We start from the raw sequence: 27,505 nt of genomic DNA, 5'->3' as shown, positions 1-27,505 counted from the left end.
AGGAATGGGACAGCAGCTCACCTTAAAAAAAAAAAGTATACCCCCAAAAACCAACGCAAAACCCATATGCCTTCTAGTCTGGGCTTCTAGTTCCAGAGACGGGAAGACTATGTGTGCCAAGACACTAGAGGGAAGGTACCTGTAAGTAAAGTGATGGAGTTCATACTGCACAATGCAGCTTCTTAGCTTGCATTTGTCACTAACGTACAGAATATCTATAACAACCTGCAGAAGTGTCTGGGATCATCTCACAGGAATCAATCAATTACAGTCTTCTACATATATAAACTATTACAGAAACTCATTTTTGGAGTCACAAGCCAAGTGTCTTCTTGAGCTTCTCCTCACTTCTGTGAATTCAGTGGAGCCCAAAGTAACAAAAAAATGCTTGAGAGAATTTAACTTCTCATCTATACAGGTATTTCTATCTATACAGCTAGGAGTCAAACTTATTCCAAGTGTGTCAACTGAAAATAATTTTATATAGCATGTATAGCAATGGTCAAATTCACCTGAGTAAAAAAGAATTAAAAGAAGAGTGAGGCTCATTTCCTGCCTTTTCATGCCTTCATTCTTCCACTAATGGAGAGGAGAGGATTTTTTACACACTTTTGAAGTCTCCTCCTCACACTAAACTATCACGGAACTACTCTTAATTCTGCTCAATATCCCATTCCAGTACTCCACTCCCCATTACTTTAGTAAGAAAGCTGTCATCAAAAAAGTGACAAGATCAGGAAAAGAACTCAAAAGTTAACAAGTGCATGGAAGATCGATGATCTGAGAAACAGGTCAAAACTACTTAGACAAAAGACAAATTTATGAATCAAAATAGAAAAGCAGCAACAATTTCCAAGTGTGTGACCAAGTTTAATGATACATCTGTTCTCTGAAACACTTGACCGTCAATAACATTTCATGGGTTATGATGCCCAGAATGTTACTTCATAGGTGTTTTATATGAATATTTACAAAGACTTTCAAAATTCAGTGGCACTAAACAAACGAGAAGAACTTAAAACTTTAAGCTACAATGCTTAAAAAATGTAAACAGTTTATTTTACATAGTTGTAAAATATAAGAACTTTCTAATGCAGCTTAATTTTACCTGGAAGGTGAATATATCCTGGTGCCCATGAACAAGGAATGACAGAATTCTTTACACAAGTATTGTGCTCCAGTGTGCAAAAAATTATATATAAGAAAGGAATCTAAAGTCCACAACAATTAAAAGACAAAAAAAGAATTTTCACGTCCTGAAGTTGAGAAATTTATAAAAACATGTACACATGGTTGCTGACCCATCAAAAACTCACATAACTTAAAATTCTGAACAACAGCTACTACAAATTCAAGATCTTTCTCAATTGGAATTTTGTGCAAAGATCAGACTAGATCATTCAGCATTTTTCCAGCCATACCTCCACCCTTCCCTTCCCATCCCCATTCCTGACATCTAGTGGCCACAAGCACCACTAAAATCCTTTTGATATATGTTCAAATTAGTGCATGTAACCAAAAGGCACACACATGTGTGAATATGATTTCGTGCAGAAACCTGTGCAGGTTCACAATTACGTTGCAAAACAACTGTTCGTAGGAAGTTTAGAGTCTAATGTTTGGCAGGATTACGCTTACACATTCCTTTCTATTCTACAAGCCCAGGTGTTAATAGGTAGACACTGCTTTCCAAGGATCCAGTATTTGAGTAGCCTTAAAATAAAGATTTAAAAATAAATCAGCCTGTAACATTATTATATTAGATACTTTGCTTTTGCCCGCATTATTTATGGAATTTTAATCCCACAGTACCATAGCTTTATGCTGTCAGTTGCAAAACAACTAAGATACGTATTTCTTTTTGTTAATGAAGACCTTGATTGCTCCAGTAAAGTCAGCCGATAAAAGCACTTCTGTGTGATCTGTCTTCAAAGCTCCTTAATAAAGAAAGAGAATAAACCGTTATTTTATTAAAAAAAATAAAGCTCTCATTAAAACAGCTATCACTGTGACACCCTTCTTCCTCTATCACATTCCTGTTATCTAGCCAAGGCTTCAAGAAACATCTGCATTTCTAGGAGAAGAACTTTTTTGTTATATATTGGTACAGCTCTACCTCCTAACAGCTACGCCCTTCATTCACTTTCTCTCAAGTTTTAAGAATGCAACAGCTGCCAAAATGTTCAACTAAGGAATATATATCCATGCCACTGTAAGGACTTCTCATCCCAAGAAACCTCCCTCCCAAACTGAAAGTATTCTTCATAATCTTTCCTCGTCATGCTATGGTATCAAGCAGAGCTCATCTTAAACACCTACCAGAGGGTATGGTATCTGATGTTTCAGAATCTTCTCCCTTACTTTCAGCTTCTTGCTTTTCAGAAGTTTCCAGTGACACCATCAAACCAGGATTGGGAGCAAAAATGGCAGATGTGACCACTGCATTGTGCGCTTCAGAAAGACAATCCAATTTTGATTAGCTTGTTTCAAGGAATTGTTAATTTTACAAGAATAGCAGGCATAAATTTTAGTAAATATCCAAGAATCTCAGTCCTAATAGCACCAGGTAAGCTCATCATTCAAGGAGCAGTTGTCATTGGTTTATAAGCTTAGGGATCCTATGTTGCTGTAAGTGCCCAAAACTAACTGGCAAGAGCTCCAAAACATAGTTGATATAAACACGGTCCTGCATTTCCCAAAAACTGTGTGCATGTAGGAGATGAGATGCTTCCCCCCCCCCCCCCCCCCTCCTTCCCCTTTTTTGTTTTTTAAATCCTGCCATGAGAAAATGTTCGTATTTGTTTTCGAAGCCACTTTTCCATAAAGGATCTAAGTAATTCTTCATTACTACACTTATACAACCAAGTTCTGCCAGCGAAACATTACATCCATTCAGAATCTCTTACTGGAGCTGGACAAACTCTTAGCTACTCTGTCGCTTGCCATCCCATCTTGTATCTGTAGAGTTTCCTGTGGACAAGGTTTTCTGACAGAGTCCACTTATTGAAAATCCACCGATTACAATGTATCTTGCTAATAATTTGTTCAAACTAAATGAATAGCACTGGTGAGCTAATAAAAACTAGAAGATAAAAATCCTTAATTTTTGAAATCATATGAACTTTGATAAAAAAGGGTCAAAAGTTGATTTTTACCTTTAATGCCTTCCCAGAAATCATTACGGTCTCTTCTTACAGATGTGAACTTGCTCAAGTCATGGTATGTACTCCAAATATACACATACTTGTCTTCTGAACCACTTACGATGTAGGTAAAGTCATGGCTAAAGATTCAAAGAAGGAAACACATTATTTTCTTAGCTGTTCAAGGAACTGTTACAATAGCTCTCCAGAGGACTTGCAGCTTTACAAGTGTAACCAGGCTAAGTTCACAATTCAAACTGGTCCTTTATTTTAGTGACTGCAGCTCCAAAAAAATACAGTCCTTAAATGACTGTGCGTGCAAGCTCTCTGCTGCTTTCCCCTCTGTAATAAAAAAGTAGTTCGCACAAATAGCACACAGAGGCTGTTCTCTGGCAGCTTCTGACATAGAAGCAAGTTAGTCTAACAGCTATACTCAACAACAAGAAAATGGTGTAATCTTTAAGTACAATTTACATCTTTTTGAGCCTGGAACCTGTGTAAACACGTGAGACTCTGTAAACAGGAATTGTTTACAACACAATCATGGGCAAAAAAAAAATCCACACAGGTAAAAGATGAAAGACATTCAACAAGATTATAACCAGATGACTGTATCATGCATACTGACAAAGACAAAACAGTACCTGCAAATCCAACTCAAATATTTACTTTAAATTTACCTACTGCATGAATATGCTACACATCTAAACTCTAATGCTAACTACCATACAGCCCTGTAAGTAAAGATGACTTAATTTGGGAAATTAATCACGAGCAGAGGGGCTGGACAAGATGACCTCCAGAGGTCCCTGCCAACCTCAGCCGTTCTCTGAAATACCGGGTCAGCCTTAAATGTGCTTTTAAAGGCCAACAGCTGACAATCAAGATTAAACTTGGCATTATTGCTTAAGCACTGCTGCCCTCCTCTGCTCAAACATCCAGGTCAAACAGATACCCAAGCGTTTTTCCCCTTTAGCTTCTGCAAGCTCAGAGGGAATAGAATACTCTTCTCCCTCTACTCCCTGTCTTTTACTACCTTAAAAAAAACCCCAACACAGTATTTCCATGACAGTCACAGTAATATACTCAAACTCAGAAAAGCATCTCAGCCCAGCACAGAGAAAGAAAAGAATTCCAACTCAGATTTGCATGCTGTTTCCTGCCAGATACACAGGCAGTTACCAGCCTTGGGCAACAGCTGGGTGACCAACATGTCTGCAATGACACCTGAACAAAATTAAGAATATAAAAGCTATTTATCATTGAGAAGAGAAAAGATGCAGTGTCCCAGCCCCACCAGTTCTAGCACAGTTCTGTATTTACAGCAATAGTAATGGACATGCATCGTACTGTCAATACTGTCAATACAAAAGGATTCACTCATCCCCCTGCTACATAGGCAGCTTTGTCATTCCTGACCAGAGCCTTGAGTTAGCTTTGCATTCCAAGCCAAGTGACATTTCAAAGGCTCAGCTTCCTATCAAGGTAAACAGATGTACTTCAGCTCCAGCATTGCCCAAATCCAACAACTCCATTGCTATAATACTATCTTACCTAAAGCTGGCTTTGATTTGGCTGCTGCTATTGACATAACCTTTGTATTTCATAGATAAAGACAGATCTCTTAGGTCATACAGTCTGATTCTGGAATCATTTGATGTCACTAGTATCTAGAAAAGAAATAAATAAAATTTAGGAGTGGAAACCATTAGCGTGTCCAAGAAGGAGCAACAGAGTTCATTCAAACAGTCAGAATTCCCAGTTCTTTTGATCAAAAAAAGCAACGTAGACAAAGAACAGGTGCAAAGAAGCAGAACAAGATTTAGGACAATGCCATTTTTCTCTCATCTTCTGTCAATGGATAGAAGACAATTTCACTGTCAAGATCACTCTGACTGCTCTGAAACAGAACAGCTGCTCTTTACTGAAGTAAAATGTGGGCCCAAAGAACAGTTATCAATTTGCAAAGGATATTTTGGAACACATTCCACAACAGCAGAACAGCTATTCTAGCGAGGTAAGTTTCAGGAGAGTCATGACCATGAAGCACAGATCAGAGGCCATTATCTGCTATATAAGCAAACTGAGCTTTTCTTGGTTGCTGTGAGTTTGCTTTTCACATTTTTCAGGTCAGAACCTTAAATGTACTTATAAGGAACAGATAAGTCTATGAAAGGGTTGTCAAAATGAGTAAAGGAATTCAGCTGATTAGTCTTTTTATGGTACCTTAGAAAGCAGAGCAGACTGAAGGTTAGCAGTAAGTCTCAAGATGACATTAGGAAAAGGGTATAGCAGAGTAGCAGTAAAATACTGACCCCAACTTATCTAACCATTTATGCAACAACGTTGTAACAACTCTTGGAACACCATTACCATCAGATTACAGAACTTCCTATTTGTTTTCAAAAGAGTTAAGGCTGAGCTGCATTGATTACATCATCTAACATGCCAACGCACAGCACTTGACACAAACCCAAAGGCACTATTGATTTCTGAATCTTCTGCATGTCTTTGGAATGAAGTAATTTCTGTGTCATTGATAAGAATACAATATAGGTGATAACAGCTGCTGACCTACTACTCTGTTGAAGCCAGCTGTTGATCCAACATCACTCCTGAAACTTTATATACAAGTGAGAAACTCTGCAGCTTTAGACTATGACTTTAGTATTCAATAGCATGTTGTTTGCTTGATGAGAATTTGACCCTTTCAACATAAGACTTCAGCTTAGACTGAAGCTAAACGAAAGGGCTGATTCTGAAGGACGGTGGACACTTGTTTGGATAACAGCTTTTGAGCTTTCAGCATTTTTTTCAGCTTCTGTATGAAGCACATTTCCAAATGAATATTAAATTTGAGAGAGGCTAGTTATACCAAAGAAATTTTCACTGAAAGCCATCTGTAAGCATTTTCTCACCTTTACATTAATCAGAGCATAACAGCATTTAAAAAAAAAAGTCTATTTTATGACTATTTAGTATTGTATTAGTCTAAACCAGCAACAAGTAGTGTTCATTTTAGTAGTGTTAGACTTCTCATTTAAGTCAGTGACTACGAACAAGTCTTAGCGCAAACTTATTGAGCATTAGATATAAATATCAGACTCCAATACTGAGCCAAAGTTGCACTGAAAGATAGTACCTTATTTTCTCCAGGCAAGGGTTCAATGCCAGTAATTTTTCTTCCAACTCTATTTCGGCCTCTGGTGGAACGCACATGTATTTGTGTATGGTACTTCAAGTGCTGAAAAGATATGAAAATGTATCCTGATTTGAAATAATTGTGTAAAAACTTTAAACTATTTTGCTTCAAGTTCTAATAGGTTTGTTTCTTGATACTTAAATAAGCATGACTTTTAAATGTTTATATAACATGAAAAAATACATAGCCTCAAAAACTTTTTACCTCTGTGTCATAGAAGATGCATCTTCCATCATATGTGCCTATGACTGCATATTTGCCATTCTGACAGAAGTTGGCAGCTGTAATCAATTTTGTCTGCCCATCTACTTCATTCCATAATGCCACTTTTTTGTCAGGAATGTTCCAGAGTCTGAGTTTCCCATCCAATGAACCACTTAAGAAGTACCTGTCATCCTGAGAGGACAAACTACATTAATCTCTGCTTGTGCTATGAGTATACCCTGATTTCCTTAAAATCTTCCCGCCTCATTTCCAAACAGCTTTTCTCCAGACCCTCCCAAATATGAGCTCTCAGATGAGTTGATTATAATGTTTAAGGAAGCTGAAAAGATAATGTTAAAATTACTGGTAGAGAGAGTTCAATTTCTTACAGATTTTTGACAAGATTACACACACGCAGTGTGTATACCTCAAGTAAGAAAATTGTTCACTGTTACCATAGTTACTTTTCACCCTCTCAACATAAGTTAGAAAAATACTAACCTTGTCAGGAGTTGAAAGCTCCTTTCAGAGTTCCCGATACATCTACCAGTTTTGTATGTTCAGGGAACACTGAAAAACACTTTTTCTCTACTTGAGTTTTATTAATATTAGGAAGCTTTAAGACAGTATTTTTCAAAAATCATCAAATAAGATAGATTGGAAGGGATCTCTGGAGGTCTCTGGCCCAACCTCCCCTGCTTGTAGCAAGGACAGCCTCAAAAGTTTGATCAGGTTGTAGAGGGTTATATCCTGTCAAGTTTTAAACATCCCCAAGGATTCTGTGGTCTCTGGAGAATCTGTTCTATTTCATGATGATTTTTTCCACTAATATTTAATCACAACATCCCTCATTGGAAATACTGACTTTTCACAAAGTTACTCAAAACTATACCAGCTGTGATGTTATATCCAATAGACAATTCACTTTCCACATCATGCTTACAAATCGTTAAACCACATGGACATTCCTGGTGAAGTTTAATGAAGATGAACACTTAAAGTCCTGGAATACTATCCAACATGGATATTTTTAAAGTGCACAAACTCTATTATTCAAAATTTTTTTTGGAGGACTCCTGTAATTTCAAGTTCTGCCTCTGTAGAACAAAGAGCAATTACACTTACCCTTGGATGGAATGCTATAGCAGTGACAAAGTCTATATGCTGGAAACAGCAAAGACATTCTCTTCTTGATATGTGCCATAATCTGACAGTCTTGTCCATAGAAGAAGAAAGCAAGAAGTAATTCTGCGAAACAAGAGAATTCCATGGTTAAGACACAAAAGTAACAGCAAATACAGAAGCAATCTGACTGGTAAAGTCTTACCAATTTCTCTGTTGCCATGAAATTCAACATTTTACCCTTTCACATAAAATGTTTTATCCAAACTATCATTATTCATTGGCGCTTTCCTTTAGCCCAGTACACTAATGCTCAGTCACAGAAAGTTTTCTAGAAGAATCTCAATGGAAATGAATACTTGGAAAGTAGTTATTCAGAGAAGAAACAACACAACAGGCTTCAGAGAAGGGGTGAGAGACTCTCCTGCCTAAGATCCTTCAGTCAGACTGCGTTCTTAAAATTACAACTGTATTCCAATGTGGAGAATTAACTGAACAAGATTTATGTGCAACTTTTTGAAAGTTAAGCACAAGGTAATTCTCTAGTTTTAAGAGATATGTATATAATCAGCAACTTCAGTATCTGTATGCTGCTTAAAACCAGTGAAGCACACTGAAGACAAGAAAAGCGGTAACACCACAAATCAGAAATCACACAGCTCAATGGAAATTCCTCCCACTCTAAACAATTTAATTTCACTATTGAATACACAATTGTAATTGTTACTAGCTTGATTTTTTTAATATTTTATTTTCTTTTTAAGATGACTTTTAATTGGAGAAGCCCAAGAAGTTTGTTCATTTTATCCCAACTATTTCAGCTGGAGTAAGTGTTACCTCTACCAATCTTTTCTTTTAACTTCAATGATTATTTCATATCGTTTAGATGTATGGTTCCAATGGCAATTGACAAAAGAAAACAAATGAAAACACAGCAGAACTGTGTAGTCTGTACTAAGGTTCCTTACTTTAGACCAGGAAAGATCAAGAAGATCTGCTGTATGCCCTTTGTATTTGCAAAATGGTCGTTGACGAAACGGGGCATTTTTATCATCTGGGTCTTCATCAACTCCACTGCAGATCTATCAGAGGAGTGTAGAGAAACATTACAAAATGTTAGCTGGAAAAGTTAACAATAAAGCAATTACTGCTTTCAGAAAGTACAGGGCCAATAACAATTTGAAGAACAACTCTTATGACACTAAAATAAAACAACACTGCAGTAATAAACAACCAAAGTAAATTTCAAGTATAATGGTCTGTGAAACATAATCTCGAAATTCCACATCAAGAAGCTCTACATTTTCCATTCATATAGCTTTTATTCAATGGGAATAAGCTTGACAGCAATTTAAGCAAACATCTGAAGATAAGCTTTTGGAGCAACATATATTCATCTTGAAAACTGCATTCAAATTCAGAATATAAACTTTGAGTTAAGTTTCCATGTTTCTAGTGCATATCAAGAATGATAACTTCCTAATAAGATACACTTTCAAAATAAACAGGTGCAAAATAAAAAAAAAAAACCCTAGGAGTTCCTATACAATAGCTCTTTAGCAAAAAAACACTCAAAACAGTATTGTGGTGTGTGTGGCTAAGCATGCCTATTCACTTACCTAAGGTAAGGAAAGATTCCCAGCCCCTACCCCTTTGCCAAAACAATGCACATTAAATAACACTACTGCTAAAATCTTTGCTTAAATCCTGATTTTTATCATCCTTTTCTTACACTACTGGAAATCAAAACTAGAAAAAAACCTCCAAAACTTAAATATATTAATTTTAATGGCAAGAAGTATCTGAACATTCTGCAAGAGTGTCTTAATACTTTTGGTCAGTCATGTTCCATTTTATTCTACACAGATGTGAAAAATTTAAAAACATCAGGTTTTATTATGCTTCGGAGAATCCCATTGTTGAGGTCAGCCTTCCTCAGAAAAGACATCACCAAGTCAGATGTTAACTGTAAGTAATGCTCCAAGGCAAAACACTAAGATAGGAAATTCAACAATGTAGGTTTTTTCCCCTTTGGCATTTCACTCAGAAATCTACTCTGGCAGAAGGCCACAGCGAAGCTATCCAGATTTTGTCATGCATTAAGTGCATTTAGTGATGTACTTTCTCGCTTGACCCCATACACATGGGATAACAGTATTTGACTGAAGGTGTCTATTGATAAGACAGTTTGTCTATGCCTCAAAGACATGGGCCAAAAACGTTTGGATAAAGCAGCAATGCGGCCTCCCACCTCTTCCCATTCCAATACCTAGTGTACCTACCCCTGCATCAGTATCAGACTTCGAAGAATTCAGACTCTCTTGAGATGGGGAGGGAGAGACACGGCCTAGAACACAGGCAGAAACACCATGGTCAACTCTAAGTTCCAGAATAACTAGAGTTTCTAGCATTTCAGAGCTCGAGCGATGCATAGAAAGATACCTTCTGTGTTGTACTTCATTCGCATGTTATTGAAATAGTCAAAAGCATTCTTTAAAACCCATATTCTCACTACGTTGTCCTGTCCTGCAGATGCAAGTAATCGACCGCAGTGAGAGAATTTCATTGTCCAAACAGCACCCTGTCAAAATAAAAAGATCATTGTTTAAATTACACGAAGTGCATTTTTCCATACCAAGCAGTCTTTCTATAATGTACACTGACAAGATTTAGGACATATACTAAAAGTAAGATACTACAAGTAAAACAAATTGTAGATCAAAACACTGAAAAGTAATTGTTAAGACTGGTGGATTGTGCAATGTACTTGCAAAAACAGTTTGAAACAGTCCACAAGGTGGATTACTGTAGGAGAGGAGTTAAGGGAACAAAGCGCTACCACAGCATTCTACATAAAACTGGTACGGTTAGTAACAGACAGCAAGCCAAGGTTCCGAGTGACTTAGAACCCGATATTTGATTTGTAAAACTGGCAAGTATTTGTAGCCGCACTTGAAGTTAGATCAAGCTGTGCTAAGACTTTTTTTTTTTTTAAATAGAAATTGTGCTTGGTTACATCAATTCTGGCAACCAAAATGAGTACATTTATATATATATACACAAATATATATTTAATATTTGTTCAATTCAGAATTGGCATGAAGATTTTGCAAAGCCTGTGAAGACAACAATTCTTTCTCCATTGCAAAGCATGAAGATCAGTAGTCAATAAAACACAGTACCACCCAAGCAATATTCCATTTCCTCCTGTTACTTAATGAACAGCATTGACTCCATCAACCTAGCATTCTTTTAGGATGCTTTTGGGGAACTTCCCAGGTTTTAAGTCAAATACTGGCATGATGGAAACTTAACAATGGATTACCAGTAGGACTGGAAACTTCAGTTGTAGATGAAAAGCTTGAACCCTCCAGTCACCAAACTGATTGCTGTAGGTCAATATCCTTAGCCTAACACTTAAACATGGGGGACTGTTTCAACTGTTGTCAGACAGGTGCTGTCAGGAGAAGAATCTGGGAAGTCAGGAATACCAGACTGTAGTTCAGATTCTGCAGGGGGCACGCACACTTCCAATAGTGCTGAACAGGTAGTTTTTATGCCTCATTCTCCACAGGCACCTCTGCAAATACCATATCCCAGTCTCTCCCCTCCTTATCATTCTGATCCACATAACCCATTAATGCCTCCTCTTTTTTGCCTCCAGAACCTATCTAGTGTTTCTGTTCAATACTTGTGTTCATACCTCTAATAGGAAAACTAGTTTATTTGCCGAGTAGGTCAACCCTGTTGCTCAGTTCTCGTAGTAGAACATAGCCTATTTCAGCCTAAATTTGTAATTGCAGGAACCAAGAAACCAAGTACCACTCGATATCAAAACTCTGTCAAGGAGAAGCTCTTGAGAATCCCTGAAGCCAGAGTATCTACAGACTTTTTTTTTTTCCCTGAAGATCTGATCAAACCAGCCAAATTTTCGTTTCTTGCCAGAATGTTATTTTCCAGAATGAAATTGCTCTTCAAGAAGAATAAACTTCACAGTAATTTCTGGAGGTCACCAAGCAGATGAAAACTAAAAGTTGAAACTCAGGCTGAATGGATTCAGCAAAACCACAGATGAAAATTGAGACCTACCATGTGCTCTCCACTGAGATCCTGAACAACTTTAATTTGTTCAAAATCATAAGGTCCCTTGAAGCCGTGTGCTGCTTTGAACTTAACTGGTCTTGTATATGGCATCCCTTCATCATCACTGGAAGAGGGATCGTCTTGATCTGTGTGGAAGACTAAGAAGAACACAAATTCAGCAGTACATATCGCAGCACACATTTAATCTATTAGTAAGCATTTGCCAATACTTTTTGGTAGCAGATGTGTCAAATTAGCAAATTTTTATAGGCAATATTAAGATCTGAGAGGAAAACATGAACACTGTTGCATTGATGCCTAAAAATACATCTACACTAGTATTAGCTTGCAGTGAGTCCAAACAATGAACACTCAAAATAAGAACTGATACCCATTTTTGTTCTGCCACTTTCTTTGCATGGCGTTTTGCATTCAGTAGATCCTGCACTAAGTGATTTCTGTCAGTTTAATGTGTGCTGAAAATTATACATTTCATTGTGTTGGCTTCTTCTGACTGAATACACTGAAATGGTCTGGTGATTTGCCCACACAGCATAAGAATTGCAGAAGAGCTGGGGCAAACTGCCAGTGGCAACATAAGATGCTAAAGTGCAGCAGTTCTACTGCACTTAGCTCAGAATATGGTTAGATTGGCTTACTACAGTATTAGAAGTCTATCTGAAAGAAACACTGATGAAACAGGGAGGAGAGAATACAGTTGTAGTTGGGAAATCTAACAGGAGCTCAAGATAACTCAGAATTCTAATGGTGGCACTGGTTATCCGAAAACAATCTGATTTTATTACAGTAATGAAGACAACTCCCACTTCCATCTTTGCTGGAATAATTTTCAAAAAAGGTTTACATTTTGATAATCCAGACAGCTTTCTAACAGCACAACAAAAATTATACTATTCAACTGGTTTAGCTGAAAAGGTCTCTCAACTACTACTGGACAAGGATTCATCCTTGTAACCTGCTAGTCTCAGAATGCCTACCAAGATACAAGCTTTAACTCTAAAAAGCCGTTATCAACTGTACAGTGGTAGTATACAGCAGTATATGTCCCTCAGACAGCTTTAATTCCTAGAAGACCAAGGTTAAACAGACTATCCTATTAAAAAAATATATAAAAAAGTCAATGTCACTGACCTTCGTCTCGAACACTCTTAACTTTATTTACAGCACGTTCGCCGTATTCTTCAGCAAGGTGCTTTGCTCGCTTTACAGATTTGCCAAGGAACTTTTTCAGCTGGGTCCTTAAAAAGCAAGGGCAGATTTTCAACACACAACACTGGCAAACTCTCATTTTTTGCTATTATGAATCAATAGTTTTGTTTTGAAATGCAATATTGTCTCTTTCCATTACTGCTTCTTAAAATAAGCATTTAATTTGCCAGCAGTCATGTAATCTTCAGTTTAACTGCAGGGCAATGGGCTTACGTAAATTCAGGTATCACTTGTATTTAAAAGGCAAGTTGTTCAGAAGTCAGAAGGAGAGCTAGAGCTTAGGAAAACAAAACCTGCCTTTTCTTTCTACAAAGAATGAAACAGCATCTTACGTTTTTTGTTTTAACCTCCCTCCATCAGAATCGGTTTGCTGTGTCTGCATTTTGTCTTCATCATCAGACTGTGCTGCATCGTTACTAGGAAATACAGAAGTGATTGTTTAATACAAAATCCTAATGAATCTAAATTGAATGAAACATTAGTAAAGTAGGATCTGCATTTTAGGATCCATCTTTATTCCTTCATGTAACACACTGGAAATACATGGACATGATGTTAATCAAGTAACAAAACAGATCTTTCAGTTCTTAGGCATTTTTATACTAAAACTGTATATACACTCCAGATGCTAAAGATACATTACTCCCTTCCATAAATTAGAAACTTTAAGCTTATTGTGATGCTTTGAAAGCTAAGAGCAGACAAAATACATTACATTACTAGGAACTGGTAGCATGCCACCTTGTTCTCATACCTTGCTTTCCATATATCAAATAAATTAATACTGGTTAATTCTGAAACACGAGATTGTACACAGAAGAGTACAGTTCTACAGAAGTGAGCTTTCTATGACAACACAGCAATGCAAAAAACCTAAAGTTGCCTGATGTATAATTCACATAAATCCAGGTCTTTGAAAAAAACATGTAGACTGACGCAATTTCCTGACATTAAGAAACTGTATTTTTTTTATAAAAGTTTACAGAATCAGTTTTAAACATCAAAAGGACCTAAAGCCCTGCTGAGGACAGGAAAACCTCAAAGTAGTCAGCTGTACTGATGACCACAGATCTTCAGAGCACCAAAGTCTACTAAATTAAACATTGAAAAAGCTACAGGAGGTGGTGGCATGAGTAGTACTGTGCTGGTTTTGGCTAGGATGGAGTTAATTTTCTTCACAGAAGCTAGTATGAGGCTATGTTTTGGATTCAAGATGAAAATAATGTTGATAACATACTGACGTTTTCAGTTGTTGCTAAGCAGTCAAGGACTGTGCAACTTCTCATGCTGGCCTGCCAGCAAGGTGGCTGGGGGTGCATGGGAAGCTGGGAGGATACGCAGCCAGTACGGCTGACTCAAACTGGCCAAAGGGATATTCCATACCATATGATGTTATGCTCAGTATATAAAGCTGGGGTAAGGAGGAAGGAGGGGGACATTCAGAGTTACAGCATTTGTCTTCCCAAGTAACCGTTAAGCGTGATGGAGCCCTGCTTTCCTGGGGATGGCTGAACACCTGCCTGCCGATGGGAAGTGGTGAATGAATTCCTTGTTTTGCTTTGCTTGCAAAGCAAAAAAAAAAAAAAAAAAGCTGCTTTGCAGCTTTTGCTTTTCTTATTAAACTGCCTTTATGACAAGCCACGAGTTTTCTCACTTTCACCCTTCCAATTCTCTCCCCCATCCCACCAGGGGGGATTGAGCGAGTGACTGTGTGGTGCTTAGTTGCTGGCTGGGGTTGATCCACAAGTACCTGAACATAAACTGTTTAATTCAGTATAGAAATTACAAGATTTAACACGTCAAGTGCTAACTGCAGTTCAGCTGGATTTTCAGAGATACTTGCCTATCAAGTTCCATCAACTTCTAGTTAACTTAAAAGAAATCAGCCTAGTTCAGCTGAACAGCCTAGTTCATAGAGAACTGGGAATTAGCACTCAAATTAGTCAGAGACAGATGGATTAGGACTCTCTTTACTTGCATAAGAGCTGCCTCCATGTATGCAAAAACTATGAGAGCAACAGTATCAGAAAGAGCTGAAAACTATCATAATTCATACCTGACGTATTCTTTAGTTCTCCTCATGATATGCAAAGTTAGGGGATTAATGCCTGTTGGCAACTTTTCTTCTGCCAAACTCAGGGGTATTTCTTCACCTGTATCAAGGTTTTTAATCATTACACTTGCTAGAATTTCCTACGGGGAAAAAAAAAGATATGAAATCAAGTTGACTTCAATAGACTCCAAAACCTGGGCCAAAACAGAAATCATCCAATCTTACAGATTATCTTAATGGGAAATTCTGTAGCTTACTATATATTTATTTTACAAAGACTAAGTTTAAGTTAAAATTGCCTTTAATGTGTTAGAGCAAACATTATCAACTGCTATACACAGATGAACAATTACATGTCATCACAAGCTTCAGCATCATAAATCTGAAATGCAGCTGTACAGACATCAGTCACTTTCCATGCTAGTATTAAACATATTATGTAATTAAAAGATTTTGAAGTCTTCCCCTATCATATGTTCTAACAGTTTTAGCTTAGATTTAGTCAAAGACAACCTTTACCTACAGAGAAAAAAAACATTTAGACTTACACAAAGCAAAAGGGTTTTTTGGAGCATCTCGCAATCTGTTCATGATCATACATCTGTTTAGCAGCAGAAAAAGCTATACACAGATATACACAAACAAAAACTGGCAGCAGCTCGACAACATCATTAAGATTAATGGAAGTTATTAACTGAGGAAACTATTTGTTAATATTAGGGAAATCATTCTCCTAGTGGTGACTCCTTCCCCTTTTAGAAACATGACAAAATGCCAGGTTTGCTGGTGTTCCTTCACACTGAAATCTTATAACATGTTTGCATAGCTACAAACACAAACTCACAGCATTTCAGTTCTATTACAGCTCACACTTCCAAACACTAAAGCTACATATGACTCAGAGACCACAAAGTGCTTAGGTGGACAAAACCAGCATGCTACCACTCTTGTTTGTGTCCCTGGTCACAGCATATAGTGGTTCAGAGCACCGAGAATGATGTGTAACTACTCCAATTCATTTGACAGATGGGAAAAGCAAGCACAAGAGTGTACTCTGATGTACAGACTACATTCATTAATACCTCATCTGTGAGCTCTCTTCCAGAATTAGACCTGGGTCTTTGTGATCCAAGTACTTCATTTGTTGTTTGGCCATCAGCTGCTTTCCCATTTTCCTGAAATTTTGCAGACAGAACACATTATCTCTAGTGTAACACTAAAGTGATAGAAAATGTTACAGTTATCGAACTTAAAATCATTTCCTGGTACCTGTGCAGTGACTATTTTATCTCCGCTAGTTGCACTTGCCAAATCTAAAGAAGGCTGAGAATCTTTGGGCACGCCTTCCGTCACTGTACTTGGTGTTAAAAGACCACCAGCTGCGAAGTTCTCTCGAGAAACTGGAAAGAGATTCATATTTGTAAGAAGAGCATCACACTTGCCATAGACAGTCTACAGATTGCTAGAATCCTAACATCATACTCCTGAACACCCTTTCTCACAAGTTTGGTTTTCTTTTTTAAACATCAACTGCCACCAAATCTGCCTTATCAATTATGTATTTCATATACGTATATGAGGCACAGGCACAATTACACACTAAGTCCTCTTAAGTTTTATTAACAATTTCTTTTAGTCATTTCCCTAGTAACCCATGAAATTGGTACTTGTATTTCTATGCAAAAACAGATAGCACACATTTTATTTCAAGCGTTTAACTTTTTTTAGTTTCTGTATCGAGGAGGCAACTTCTTGCTACAGAAGTAGCTATTTTCATAGGAAGTGTTAGTTTACAAGAAAGTCTACGAATTAGGAACACTTGTAATGCAAAAGGGTATTTCTCCACTGTAAGAAGCTAAGATTGTTGAAGGATTTTTTTTCCTCATTTAGTCAACTAAACTAAAAATCACAAGATTGAATGACTCGTCATTCCAATCACAAAAATAGTAACCATGTAGATAACTAAAGCCATCTAAAATAGAATACTTGCCTTCTAAAACAGGTTTTTGGCCTTCAAAGTCCAGTTCGCTCTTCTTCTTCCGGGGTGGTGGAGCTGGCCGTGCAGGTGGTGGCGGTCTTGGAGGAGGAACATTTGTGGGAGGTGGTGGCCGTGCCGGGACAGGCTTCTTTGTGCTAGCAACTATATCAGGTTCTACGGTAAGCTGCCTTGGTGGTTTTGCTGGAGGCATTTCTTCTGCTGGAGAAAGGTCTTTGGTAGATAAGTCTGAAGCCACTTGTTCTAAAGGATTTGCCTCTTTCTTGTCTGTTATGTCCTCACTTTTTGATGTTTCTTCTTGTGCCTCAGTTTCATCCATTTTATGGTCAGCTGCATTTGTTACTTTTGTTAGTTTATGAGTTTCATGCTGCTCAGAAGTAAATAAAAGCTTCCCTGACTCCAACTCAGTGTCCTTACACACACTCTGATACACTGGTTCTCTAGGGTCTTCTTGTAGTGATTTTTTAGCAGCTAATACTTCTGGAATACTACTAATGATACCTGCTCCAGAAATCCAAGCATTTGCATCTGAAGTTGGAACAGTCCGTTCTTTTTCTCTAGAAGCTAAAGAATCATCATTCAGTTGTTGTGTCTTCTGGCTCTCTTCTATAATGCTGTCAATAATCTAAAAAACAAACCCAAAACCATTCTACTGTTAAATAGCAGGCATTTCTAGGGTACACTTACCAGTCAGTCTGTACAACACCAACAAGAACTCTTCCATTGAAGAGATGCTTTGTATACAAAATATATTTTGTTTAAAAATTCTGCAGATGTAGGTGCAGAAATAGACATAAATAAAAAGAACTGAAAAATAAAACAAAGTGACTAATTTCCATTCTTCTTTAATATACTTGGAGAGAAAGCTAGAAAAGAAGAGCTGTTTACTCTTCAGAGTTCTCAGGCACTACTAAATATGATTCTATAAATTACAGAAATAATTCAACACTGGTGAGTCCTAAATATGTTTTTAGAACACTTAATTTCATATTTAGCCTTTTGATGGACACTCTTACTAACATTAACAACAAATGCTAACCCATGTTAGTTTCAGGATGAAGACTGATTATTAAATTTTTTAGTATCTCTAGTGTGATGCTAGAAGCACAAAACCATATTTAACTAACCTCTTTTGAATCATCTTGTTTCATTTCTTGTACAAAGGCTTCATTTCCAGCTTTGTGTAGCTTGCTGTCTGTATCCTACGGAAAAAAGATGGTAGGTACGGTAAGATGATGTTAGGAAGTCCTTCAGTAAGATAATCTAACAAAAATATAGCTACAACAAATTAAATAGCATAAAAGACAAGAATTCTGCTACATTTTCACACATTACTGCTGTCAGACAGACGTTTAAAGAGTAATGCATAGTATACATGAAGAATATTTCACACTACCATACACAAAAAGCCTGCACACTAACAATCAAAAAAAGGCAGTTATCTTTAAGAGGTTTCAATCTCAACTAAAATAAAATTGAAGGTAGCATGAAGTTTAGAGAAACACACACATTTAATAATCTGCAGCATGGAAAATCCATATTAAAATATTTCTTCTTTATCAGCTTGTGGGAAAAGATGCAAGAACTGTATTATCACAACATATAACAGAAACATTTTTTAGACATTTCCTGGTTAAATCAGACAGATCCATCAAGTGGTCACAAACATGGTTCTGACACAGAATCTCACATTCTACAGTTTATTCCTAGTGCACATTGTCTATTTTTGCCATCAGTCATCTTCATGCAGATCCCTCCAAAATCAGCAGAACAAATGAAATGACTGGATTTAAGCAAAAACGTTTTCAGAACATTTGGATGAAAGGCTGCATGAATATTCAAAGCTAAGGATACTATTTATTCTTTATACATGTATAATCAACACTACCATGATATTATACTAATAATGTGAAGTCAGCCTCCAGCTTAAGAAGTATAGTTTCAAGATGTGCAAAGAGCATCAACACTTTGGCATATGCTACCAAACAAAGGATTAATAAAAGCAATTCACTAAAGGTGGCCTCATGTGCCAAAATAACATAGTAAATCTTTGTAATAGTTCTAAGTCTTATTTAATTGTTAAAAAATAATTAAATAAATCATACTTAAAATAGGCAGCCCTAGGAATGTTAGAATTAGATTACACTTTGGGCATGTTAAGTACGGCTATTCTGTACCAAGTCTTAAACAACTGAAAATATTCTAGTTGTGAGTAAACCTATTAATCAATTCCCAAAAAATCTTAGGTTCAGAAAAACAAGTAGTTTATAGCATAGAAGAATACTGCTTTAGCCAGAAGCCTGCTTTAACCTTAGTTAATATGGTCTAGTAGGAACTTCATCATATGCCTTCTGTTCTACATGAATTATTGATCACATTTCCTATAAGCATATGTATTAGCAATTTAGCAATATGTAAAGGGGAATCTGATAAAATCCTTGATGTTGGAGGGGACCTGTAGAGATTCTGTAGTCCTCAAAAAGCCAACTAGAACAAGTTGCTCAGAGATGTGCCCAGTCAGGCTTTGCCTAAATCCGTGGATGAAGCCTGCTCATCATCTACATGCAACTTGTGCCACTGTTTGACCATCCTGCACAGTCTATTTGGTGACCAAAGCTGCAGATACAAGCCTGCATTTGTCTCACAAAAGAGAAAAACTCCTCACACCTGGCTCAAAGAATTAAGTTATTGAGCTTTAAACATTCAGAAGAAACAAACACTGATTCCCTGAGCTGAGATACAGAACTGCTGTTCTACTCCTTCCTGTCTACAGATAGGAAACTCTCTTCTGTTGATGTCAGCAGTCCTCAACTGTCTCCCCACAATGTTAAAGCCCCCCAAGGCTAGCTGTTACCATTATAAACTATTTTTGTTAGGCTATTAATTTCATTCCGCTTATACAGTTTTGGATGTGCACAGAATACCTAATCTCCACATTAAACAAGCATTTTAGAAGATCTCCCCATATTTTTTCAGACCTTGACAAGATTTAGAGTGACTGTCTAGTACAGATATTTAAGACATTTCCCCTTAGATTTTTTTTTTTTCAGACACATCGCTAGTCAAACAGAATCTTTATAGCACACTAACATACTATATGTTTGAAAAAACCCACACTTCTGTAGACATCCATCTTTGAGAGTTCTGACCTCAAGAAACAGCGTATCATGCCGAGACAGCTGCAATTATAGAAAAATTCTTCCTCCCTCTCCACTCCCTCCCCCTCCTTCCACAGATTTTTTCTAATCTAAATGCAAGTTCTACTTTGCTTTATCACTAAAATCTATCTTCAAAGGTATGATGACTTAAATACTTAAGCGTAATCAGTGTCTACAGAAGCCCATTATATTAATTTCTAATTGTATTGACATTAAACTCACACACCTGTTAAACTTTGGACTTAGGAAATACTTCTTACCCATTCCAAGACAAACTATACCATTAGTCACACATTCACTCAACTGATACTGTACCAAGCAGAAAGCAAGTACTTCTTTCACCTTCAAAAACTTAGCTTTAAACAAGTGACTTAGGAAGGTACTTAAAAAAACAAAAAACCCACAAGCAACATACTGAACTTCATGGCTAATAATTCAGCCAACAAGACATTAAAGTTAATTTTGAAGTTCATTGATTGCACTGAATTGAGTCAGAATGATAGAGCAACACTTCTTGAAAGGCTTACACATGTAATACTTAATGAGTAAGGGACATTAAACACAACACAAAATAGGGGATAAGTCTCTGTTCCGTAAGAGATACCGTAAGATGTGGTATCACTGTAAAAAGATTATTGATTCAGAGCAGAGTTCTGCTGACAAATCAGAAACACTATTTTCACTGCAATTTCCCAAAACTTTGTAGATTAAATGTCAAGCCTTCTTTACTCTATGTAACAGTGTTGCATAGCATCACCTTTGGCCGCTTCCAGACCAGGAAAAAAGCGTTATTTGTACAAGGTTCCAACTCCTCACCTTCTTAATGTGCGCCAGATTCAGCTGCACTGTCACTATGCACAGATGCAGCATACCAATTACCTGTGTGGGAAGCGGCAACGCTGTCTCATTAAGCTAAATATAGTGCTTTATCTTCACATAACCTAGAGGGAAGGCTTTTGAAGTATAAACATTAAGTTTTTTCTTATTTTGAAGATAGAAGAGAACAAAGTCAACTATTTCATACAAATTGAGACCAAAACCCAAGTGCTGCAGAGACTTGCTTACTACTCACAAATCACTTGAAAGAGGGTAGTCTAGTAATTAAGTAGAGCTCAATTAAATTGCACAAATACATTTCAGAATAAAATTAGCTTCAAGACATGTTAACATACCCTAAATAAAAGTAAAGTTGGAACTTCAAGAGGCATGAGCACAATTGCTACCTACAAGGAAAGCCTGTAATTTCCTGTCTGTGTTGATGTTAGGGCTTCCATAGCACATCTACCTTAGGTACAACTGAACAACATTATGTTCATCAACAAGAATTTGATTGATTTTAAGAAGAAACTCACCTTGAATACATGGGATCCAACTTTCGTTGGTGACCTGTTAGAAAGAGAAGACAGACTTAGATAGAGCTCCAAGAAAAAATCTCTTGACAGTAAGCTTCATATTAAACAGTCCATAATACAATCTCCCTTTACAGTGAATGTACACTTGATACTTTAGACCAGCAACAAAGTGAATGCTTCTCATACCTTTCCTTTACACAGAAGGCTCCAAATAGAGTTAAGTTCTCAACTGTCTAAAAGGCACAGATCTGCAGCTTCTACAATCCCTGAAAGTTTCTCAGCAGCATCTTCTAGATGATATTTCTATCACCCTTTTCTAATAAATTTGTACTTGGAATAACTTCAGTTTAAAAACGTTTCACATCACAGAGAGTTTAAAATTAGCATGTACAGGGAGCACAGGATGGACATCAAAGAAACCAAAACTCTCAGAAAGCAGAAGTACGAATCAAGTGCCTGAACCCTCATCTGTAGAGTCAACACTGTCACAGCCATTCTGCCCTTCAGCCTCTACAGTAAACCTAGGATCCTGTTTCTAATCATGATACTTGGTGTAAGTATTTACATCGTAACAGGAGGGAACTAGTTTTGCCCTACTTTCTAAAATGCATACTCTGAAACAGTGAATTTGCATTAGCACCCACTCACACATAATCTCTCATTTCACTAATTACATGAAAGAACAAGGTATCTTAGGGGAATGGTATCATATAATTACTTCTTTTCAGGTCACCACTCAATCCGATCAGTGAACGGCCAACTCTTACTATATCCTGAACTTACATTTTCCACAAAATTTTCAGAATTCTAGGAGATATTTAAAGATTGAGTCACACCTTTTACTCTGACTACAGGATCTTACTCATATACAATGATGCCGAAAGGCTGGACCAGATGATCTTTTGAGGTGCCTTCCAAATTGGGCTGTTCTATGGTTATATTAGTTTGACAGTCACAAGTAGAGACCAAGTTACAGATTATTTCCTTAAAAGCTTACTACCAAATGAACTACAACCTGGATTGTACAAGCATCCCAGCTGGCCACCAAGGTCAGTGACACTCAAAGTGACTCGAGTATCATCTTGTGCCAAGCAGTACAGACAAATATAGAGATCTCAGCCTAATTTGCCCCTCCTGCCTCCAAAACGGTGGTTTCAAGGGACAATACATTCTGAAAAAGAAAACTATTTCCATCTCATTTTTAAGAATTTCAGTTCTTTACTTTCTGAAAGCATTTCATCATCATAAAAAAAAAAAATCACATGTATGCAGCAGAGTTAAGTAAACAAGAAAGTACAGTGGATTAGTATATAAAGACTGAATTATTTATAACTAATTTAACACCTTAAACCTAGATGCTACTGTCCAGATCTTGACACAATACCCGTAACACTGCTTCAAGGCATAATCCTCCTAGAAGGTGCTAACCCCAATGTGCAAGAGAGTGCAAAATCAGTATTTTGACCTGAAAAAAGCCCACATCAAAATATATTGCCAGGAAAGGCTGTAGCCTGTGTTGAATTTCTGGTTACTGAAACATTTTCAGTTCCGCTATCAACTTTTGAATTTTCTTAGAATTGGTGGCAGAAATGTGTGTCAGTCCATTAAATCCACAAGATCATTTTCACAATGAAATACATTTATAAGTACAACATTAACGCCTAGACTTCAGCAAGGTGTAGGATCCTATCGTACAAGGCACTGCTAAGACTTTAAAGCCTAAATAAAATGCAAACCCCTCAACTGCAAACAGATACCTTAGTTTTCTATTGTGACAGTTCCCACCAACTGGCATGTCACTTCTGGTACAGGCAAATCATTCCTCCACTGGTAACACAAAGTATGAGGTTCAAAAGACATTGCTACCCTTTCAGACTTCCAATTCATTTTGTGGAAAATCCATACTCAAACTAAACCAGATGTTATTTCCCCCCTCTCATGCTTCACTTTGGGGAAAAGCTGATCAAGTGACAAAGGTTACAGAGACAGCAAGTATAGAATGTAACTTAGTACTTATAGCACACATACATGTCTTATGTTAAGGTGAAGCTTCCTCCTTGAAATTACATGCTTTTAAAACCTCACAAAGCTTCCATAACTGTTTGGCAATACTACCACTTTCAGGTCATTATAATAATATAGATTTTGTTGACTGCATTTCACATAAAATGCTTCTAATAAGTTTTCTTACATGATACCACTGTTACACAAGTTTAACAAAAGAGAGGTTCAAGGTTATCTACAAAGATTAAACAAAATTCAAAGAAAAATCCCATTTCACCTGCACAAACATAACCAGATGCCTGACTAATCTGAAAGTCAAATAAACTCCTGAAAAACTTTTTTTTTTTATTTATTCAGCTGTCAAATTCATCTTAATACTGACCAGACTATAGGAAGCTACCATTCCCACTATCATCAGGTAGCTCCAGCCTAGTACTTATTCAAAATAAACTTCACATTTTCCACACATTGTTGCTAAGTTTTGTGACAGAAAACAAAACATTTAGCCCATCAGAAAAACCCAAACCAATAATGATGTGAATGACTGGCCTTGGTCAAATCCCAGAACCACACTGCCTGCTTTCCTGGGAGGATGTCACAAAGCAGGTGTGCTAACAGGCAGATGAAAAGAGGTTTAAAGTGTACATATAGTAGCAGTACATTACCCAGAACACACAGGTTCAGCAACCAGCCCACTAACTGTATTTACTGCTGTTCTTCAGCTTGCAGAGCCACGCAATGTTTTCCTCTCTCTAACCTATGGCTGGCCTGGAAGCTACAATTATTCTTGATGCAGCTCTTTGGCAGTCCACACCTTCAAAACCACAGGGACTCATTACTGCAGTGCACTGTTCAGGCTACCCTCAGAAAGCATTCAGGAACTTCAGCTAACTTGGAATGCAGAAACTTGTCTGCAATTCTGCAAGTCACTACAGCAATATAACTAACACTTCACACTCCATCTGTTTGCTGCCAAGATCAGTTTCGCATGTTGGATAAAATACACACCAACAAAAAAGTTGTATGAAGCATGCCCCATGTGTCAACAGGCCACAATTTAACATTATCTAGCTTCCTACACAGAAGAAAACTAGATTCTTCAGGAAAAGCATCAAAGCAACTTCAAAGAGACAGGACTACTGAAGTTAAAATTCAAGAATTTTAATTAAGGTACCAGAGGATATTTCTCATTATCTACATCATCTCTTGAATCCAGTGCCTTTTGCTTGGTTTCCCATAACAATTTTTAGGATACGAGTACACTAGGAACAAACTCGCCCCTTACTGTTCGGTGAGTACACTAGGAACAAACTCGCCCCTTACTGTTCGGTATATGACGTTCAGATTATTAGGTTTGGCAGTTCTTGATTTTAGAGTGGATGGATCACTTCTTATAAGTAAAATATAAGAGAGTCTGTCACATGCCTGCATCTAAACAAGTGTGCCTTACTTCATATTTTCCCTCTCTTAAAACTGACATGCTCCTTCATGGGACAGTTCATGCCTCTACATTTCAGGGTCTTTCTCTAAACCTCTTCTGTGGTGTGAAAGTGACAGAGATTAAATAAGGGCATCTTCTGTCACACTACCTCTCCCTCTCCACTCCTCTGGCTATACAGCAAATAGGTGCCTTCACTGACCAGTCCACAACGGCGCTTAGAACTTTTTTCTAGGGTCTAGAAAAGCATATAGAAACAGGCATTGTTTGGTACCTAGTTATCTAACAGATGGACACTCTTCACACATCCCATCAAAAGTAGAATTACATGTAAAAGGCAAGATCTACAGCGGAAGTGAAGCATACAGGCCTGGCCAGGGGGGAGACAATAGTCTCCGAACATCTAGTTTAAACACACTTCACCTTACAGAAGTCAATCAATCCAGGAGAGTTATGTCAGTCCATTATCATCTGAAAGAAACATTTTGTAACAAGTTTTGCATTTTTTGCTAAAAAATTAAACAGTACCAGCGATATATTTACTTGAGGATGCAGATATGATGCTTTCCTTGAGAGAGGGGCTTAAGCATCAGTACCTATTGACTTACAGTAGGAACTGGGAGCTTACATCGAACTTGAAAATGCCACCCTTCCACATCACAAGACAAATAATAAAACAAATAGCAAAGTCGTCAGCAAGTTTATGTAAAGTTTTCACCACTTTCAGAATTTCTTTATCAGCAGTTACTACACTTCCCCACATGATACTCGGGGCAGGCGGGAGGAAGCTACAAACCCCGCATTTTTAATGAGGGCACATATATCTACACCACTTTGCTAAAAAATGGCTATAGAACATGCTGCCAAAAAGCATTCCCAAGTGTTTTTGCTGATCATCACAACACCGAATGCACAAGGAAATGCCTCAAACTACAGAGGGCAATATGCACTTGATTTCAGTTGCCCTTCCTCCCATGAGAAGGTTTTGATTTTTTTTTTTTTTTGTGAATCCCAACTCAACACCATTACACATGCACAGGTCTCAAAACTACAATCCACAAGCCTGCTTCCAAGAAGTGTCCAATGTAAATGTGAAATAAGGTCTTGAGAAATCTCAGAGCTTATTTAGAGAAAATACTCTCCATATTGTTAGCACAGATTCAATAGCAGACTAAATTGCAGATTCAGTACCTGTACTGCAATCTAAGCCCTCTGAGATCACCCCCTCAATTGACTCAGGCTGACAGAATTCTATTGACTTGAGTCAATGGAAGAGCAATAGAAAAATTAAAAGCATCTTTCATTTTAATTTCTAGTGAGTGACTTCATATTATCAAGTTCTGCTTAGGTATAAGTGGGGGAAACCTCCAAAGTTAGGACATATGGCACTATCTGTATCAAATAAAAGGTAGGATGTGCAGTTGGGCCAGATTTAATGGCTCACTTCTGCCAAAAGGTCTGGTCCTCCCTTCCTGCCTGTGGCTTTTAGCCACACAAATCCCACAACTTCACCCTCTCCTGTCCCCACCCTGCCAGGTTCCCGCTGTTTTAACTTCCAGAAACAGCAAAAACTATTCAATTTTTCAGCTGTTTTCAATTACTTTGACTTAAAGCAACTCACAGTAGAGTCTGATGATCACTAGTGCCAGAGCAAGGTAGGCAGTTGGAGCAAAACCTCATTTCAGCACAAGTGCTGTTAATTTGCCTTACCACATCTTGCAGAAGTGTATGCCAAGATGTGCTTTTTCATCAGGCTATGTAAAAAGCTAAGCTCAGAAAAGCTTTGATACAAGATGTGTGGATGAGAAGAGCTCTAGTCTATCCTTTCTTCCAGTCATCCAGTGACACACAGCTTAAAACAAGCCCTTATGTCAATTACTAACGTTTCAAATGGATAGATGCCACAACCCGTATCTTAACCGCTCTCTAAACAAGCTACATGAAACTTCATCCTGCAATGTCAAATAATGGAGAGGTTTGGTCCAGACTACATGAAAAACAGAACTGATACAAGCCATAACCTGTTTAGCACACAACCAGAAAGAGAATATTTACAATTTTAAAAGAGGGAGTGTATTTAGCTAACATCAACAATATGTTGCCACAGTTCTAAGGCAACAGCACCAGGAATTACAAAATGTCTTAAAACTTCACTACACAGAACCGTGCACTGGCTAAATACACGAAGCATCAGAGCAACACCATGAAAAACAAATGACAGAGCACACTAGAAGTTGTTTTACACGCAGCAACAGCTAGCCTGTTGCTGGAGAAGCTCACTCTCCTCTTTTTCCTCAGAAAATCTATTACTTTTATTATATTTCAGGGTCAGGTCTGTTGGTCCCAATTTCATCTCCGCCTGTCTTTTCTAAAAGCTACGTATTGCCAGCCCAAGGAAGGCTGATATGATCTCATCAAGATAATGGCTGCTGCCATCCCACAACCCTTAGAAAGTACACCTAAAACTACTCGATTTCTTCGCATCCTCTCGACTTTCGGGCTTGCCACTCGCCCAACCAA

General features: G+C 37.5%; 1 protein-coding gene across 1 annotated transcript; it reads right to left on the bottom strand.

Moving 5' to 3' along the window:
* Positions 1 to 849: 849 nt before the first annotated feature.
* Positions 850 to 21,571, bottom strand: WDR44 (WD repeat domain 44). The gene is made up of 19 exons (XM_010282563.1): positions 21,544 to 21,571; positions 18,161 to 18,235; positions 17,028 to 17,658; positions 16,307 to 16,437; positions 16,120 to 16,212; positions 15,041 to 15,177; positions 13,317 to 13,400; positions 12,907 to 13,013; positions 11,761 to 11,912; positions 10,114 to 10,252; positions 9,954 to 10,018; positions 8,640 to 8,753; positions 7,675 to 7,797; positions 6,550 to 6,741; positions 6,286 to 6,387; positions 4,698 to 4,813; positions 3,156 to 3,283; positions 2,320 to 2,451; positions 850 to 1,937 (listed from the first exon to the last, which is right to left on the bottom strand). Exons 2-19 carry the CDS (start codon positions 18,182 to 18,184, stop codon positions 1,843 to 1,845), a joined length of 2,565 nt encoding a protein of 854 aa, XP_010280865.1. The 5' UTR covers positions 18,185 to 18,235; positions 21,544 to 21,571; the 3' UTR covers positions 850 to 1,842.
* Positions 21,572 to 27,505: the final 5,934 nt, after the last annotated feature.

The sequence above is a fragment of the Phaethon lepturus genome, unplaced genomic scaffold (genome assembly GCF_000687285.1).
Source record: "Phaethon lepturus isolate BGI_N335 unplaced genomic scaffold, ASM68728v1 scaffold40542, whole genome shotgun sequence".
NCBI classification, from domain to species: Eukaryota; Metazoa; Chordata; class Aves; order Phaethontiformes; family Phaethontidae; genus Phaethon; species Phaethon lepturus.
Note: the sequence above shows the minus strand (reverse complement) of the source record. Positions and strands in the feature narration are given on the sequence as shown.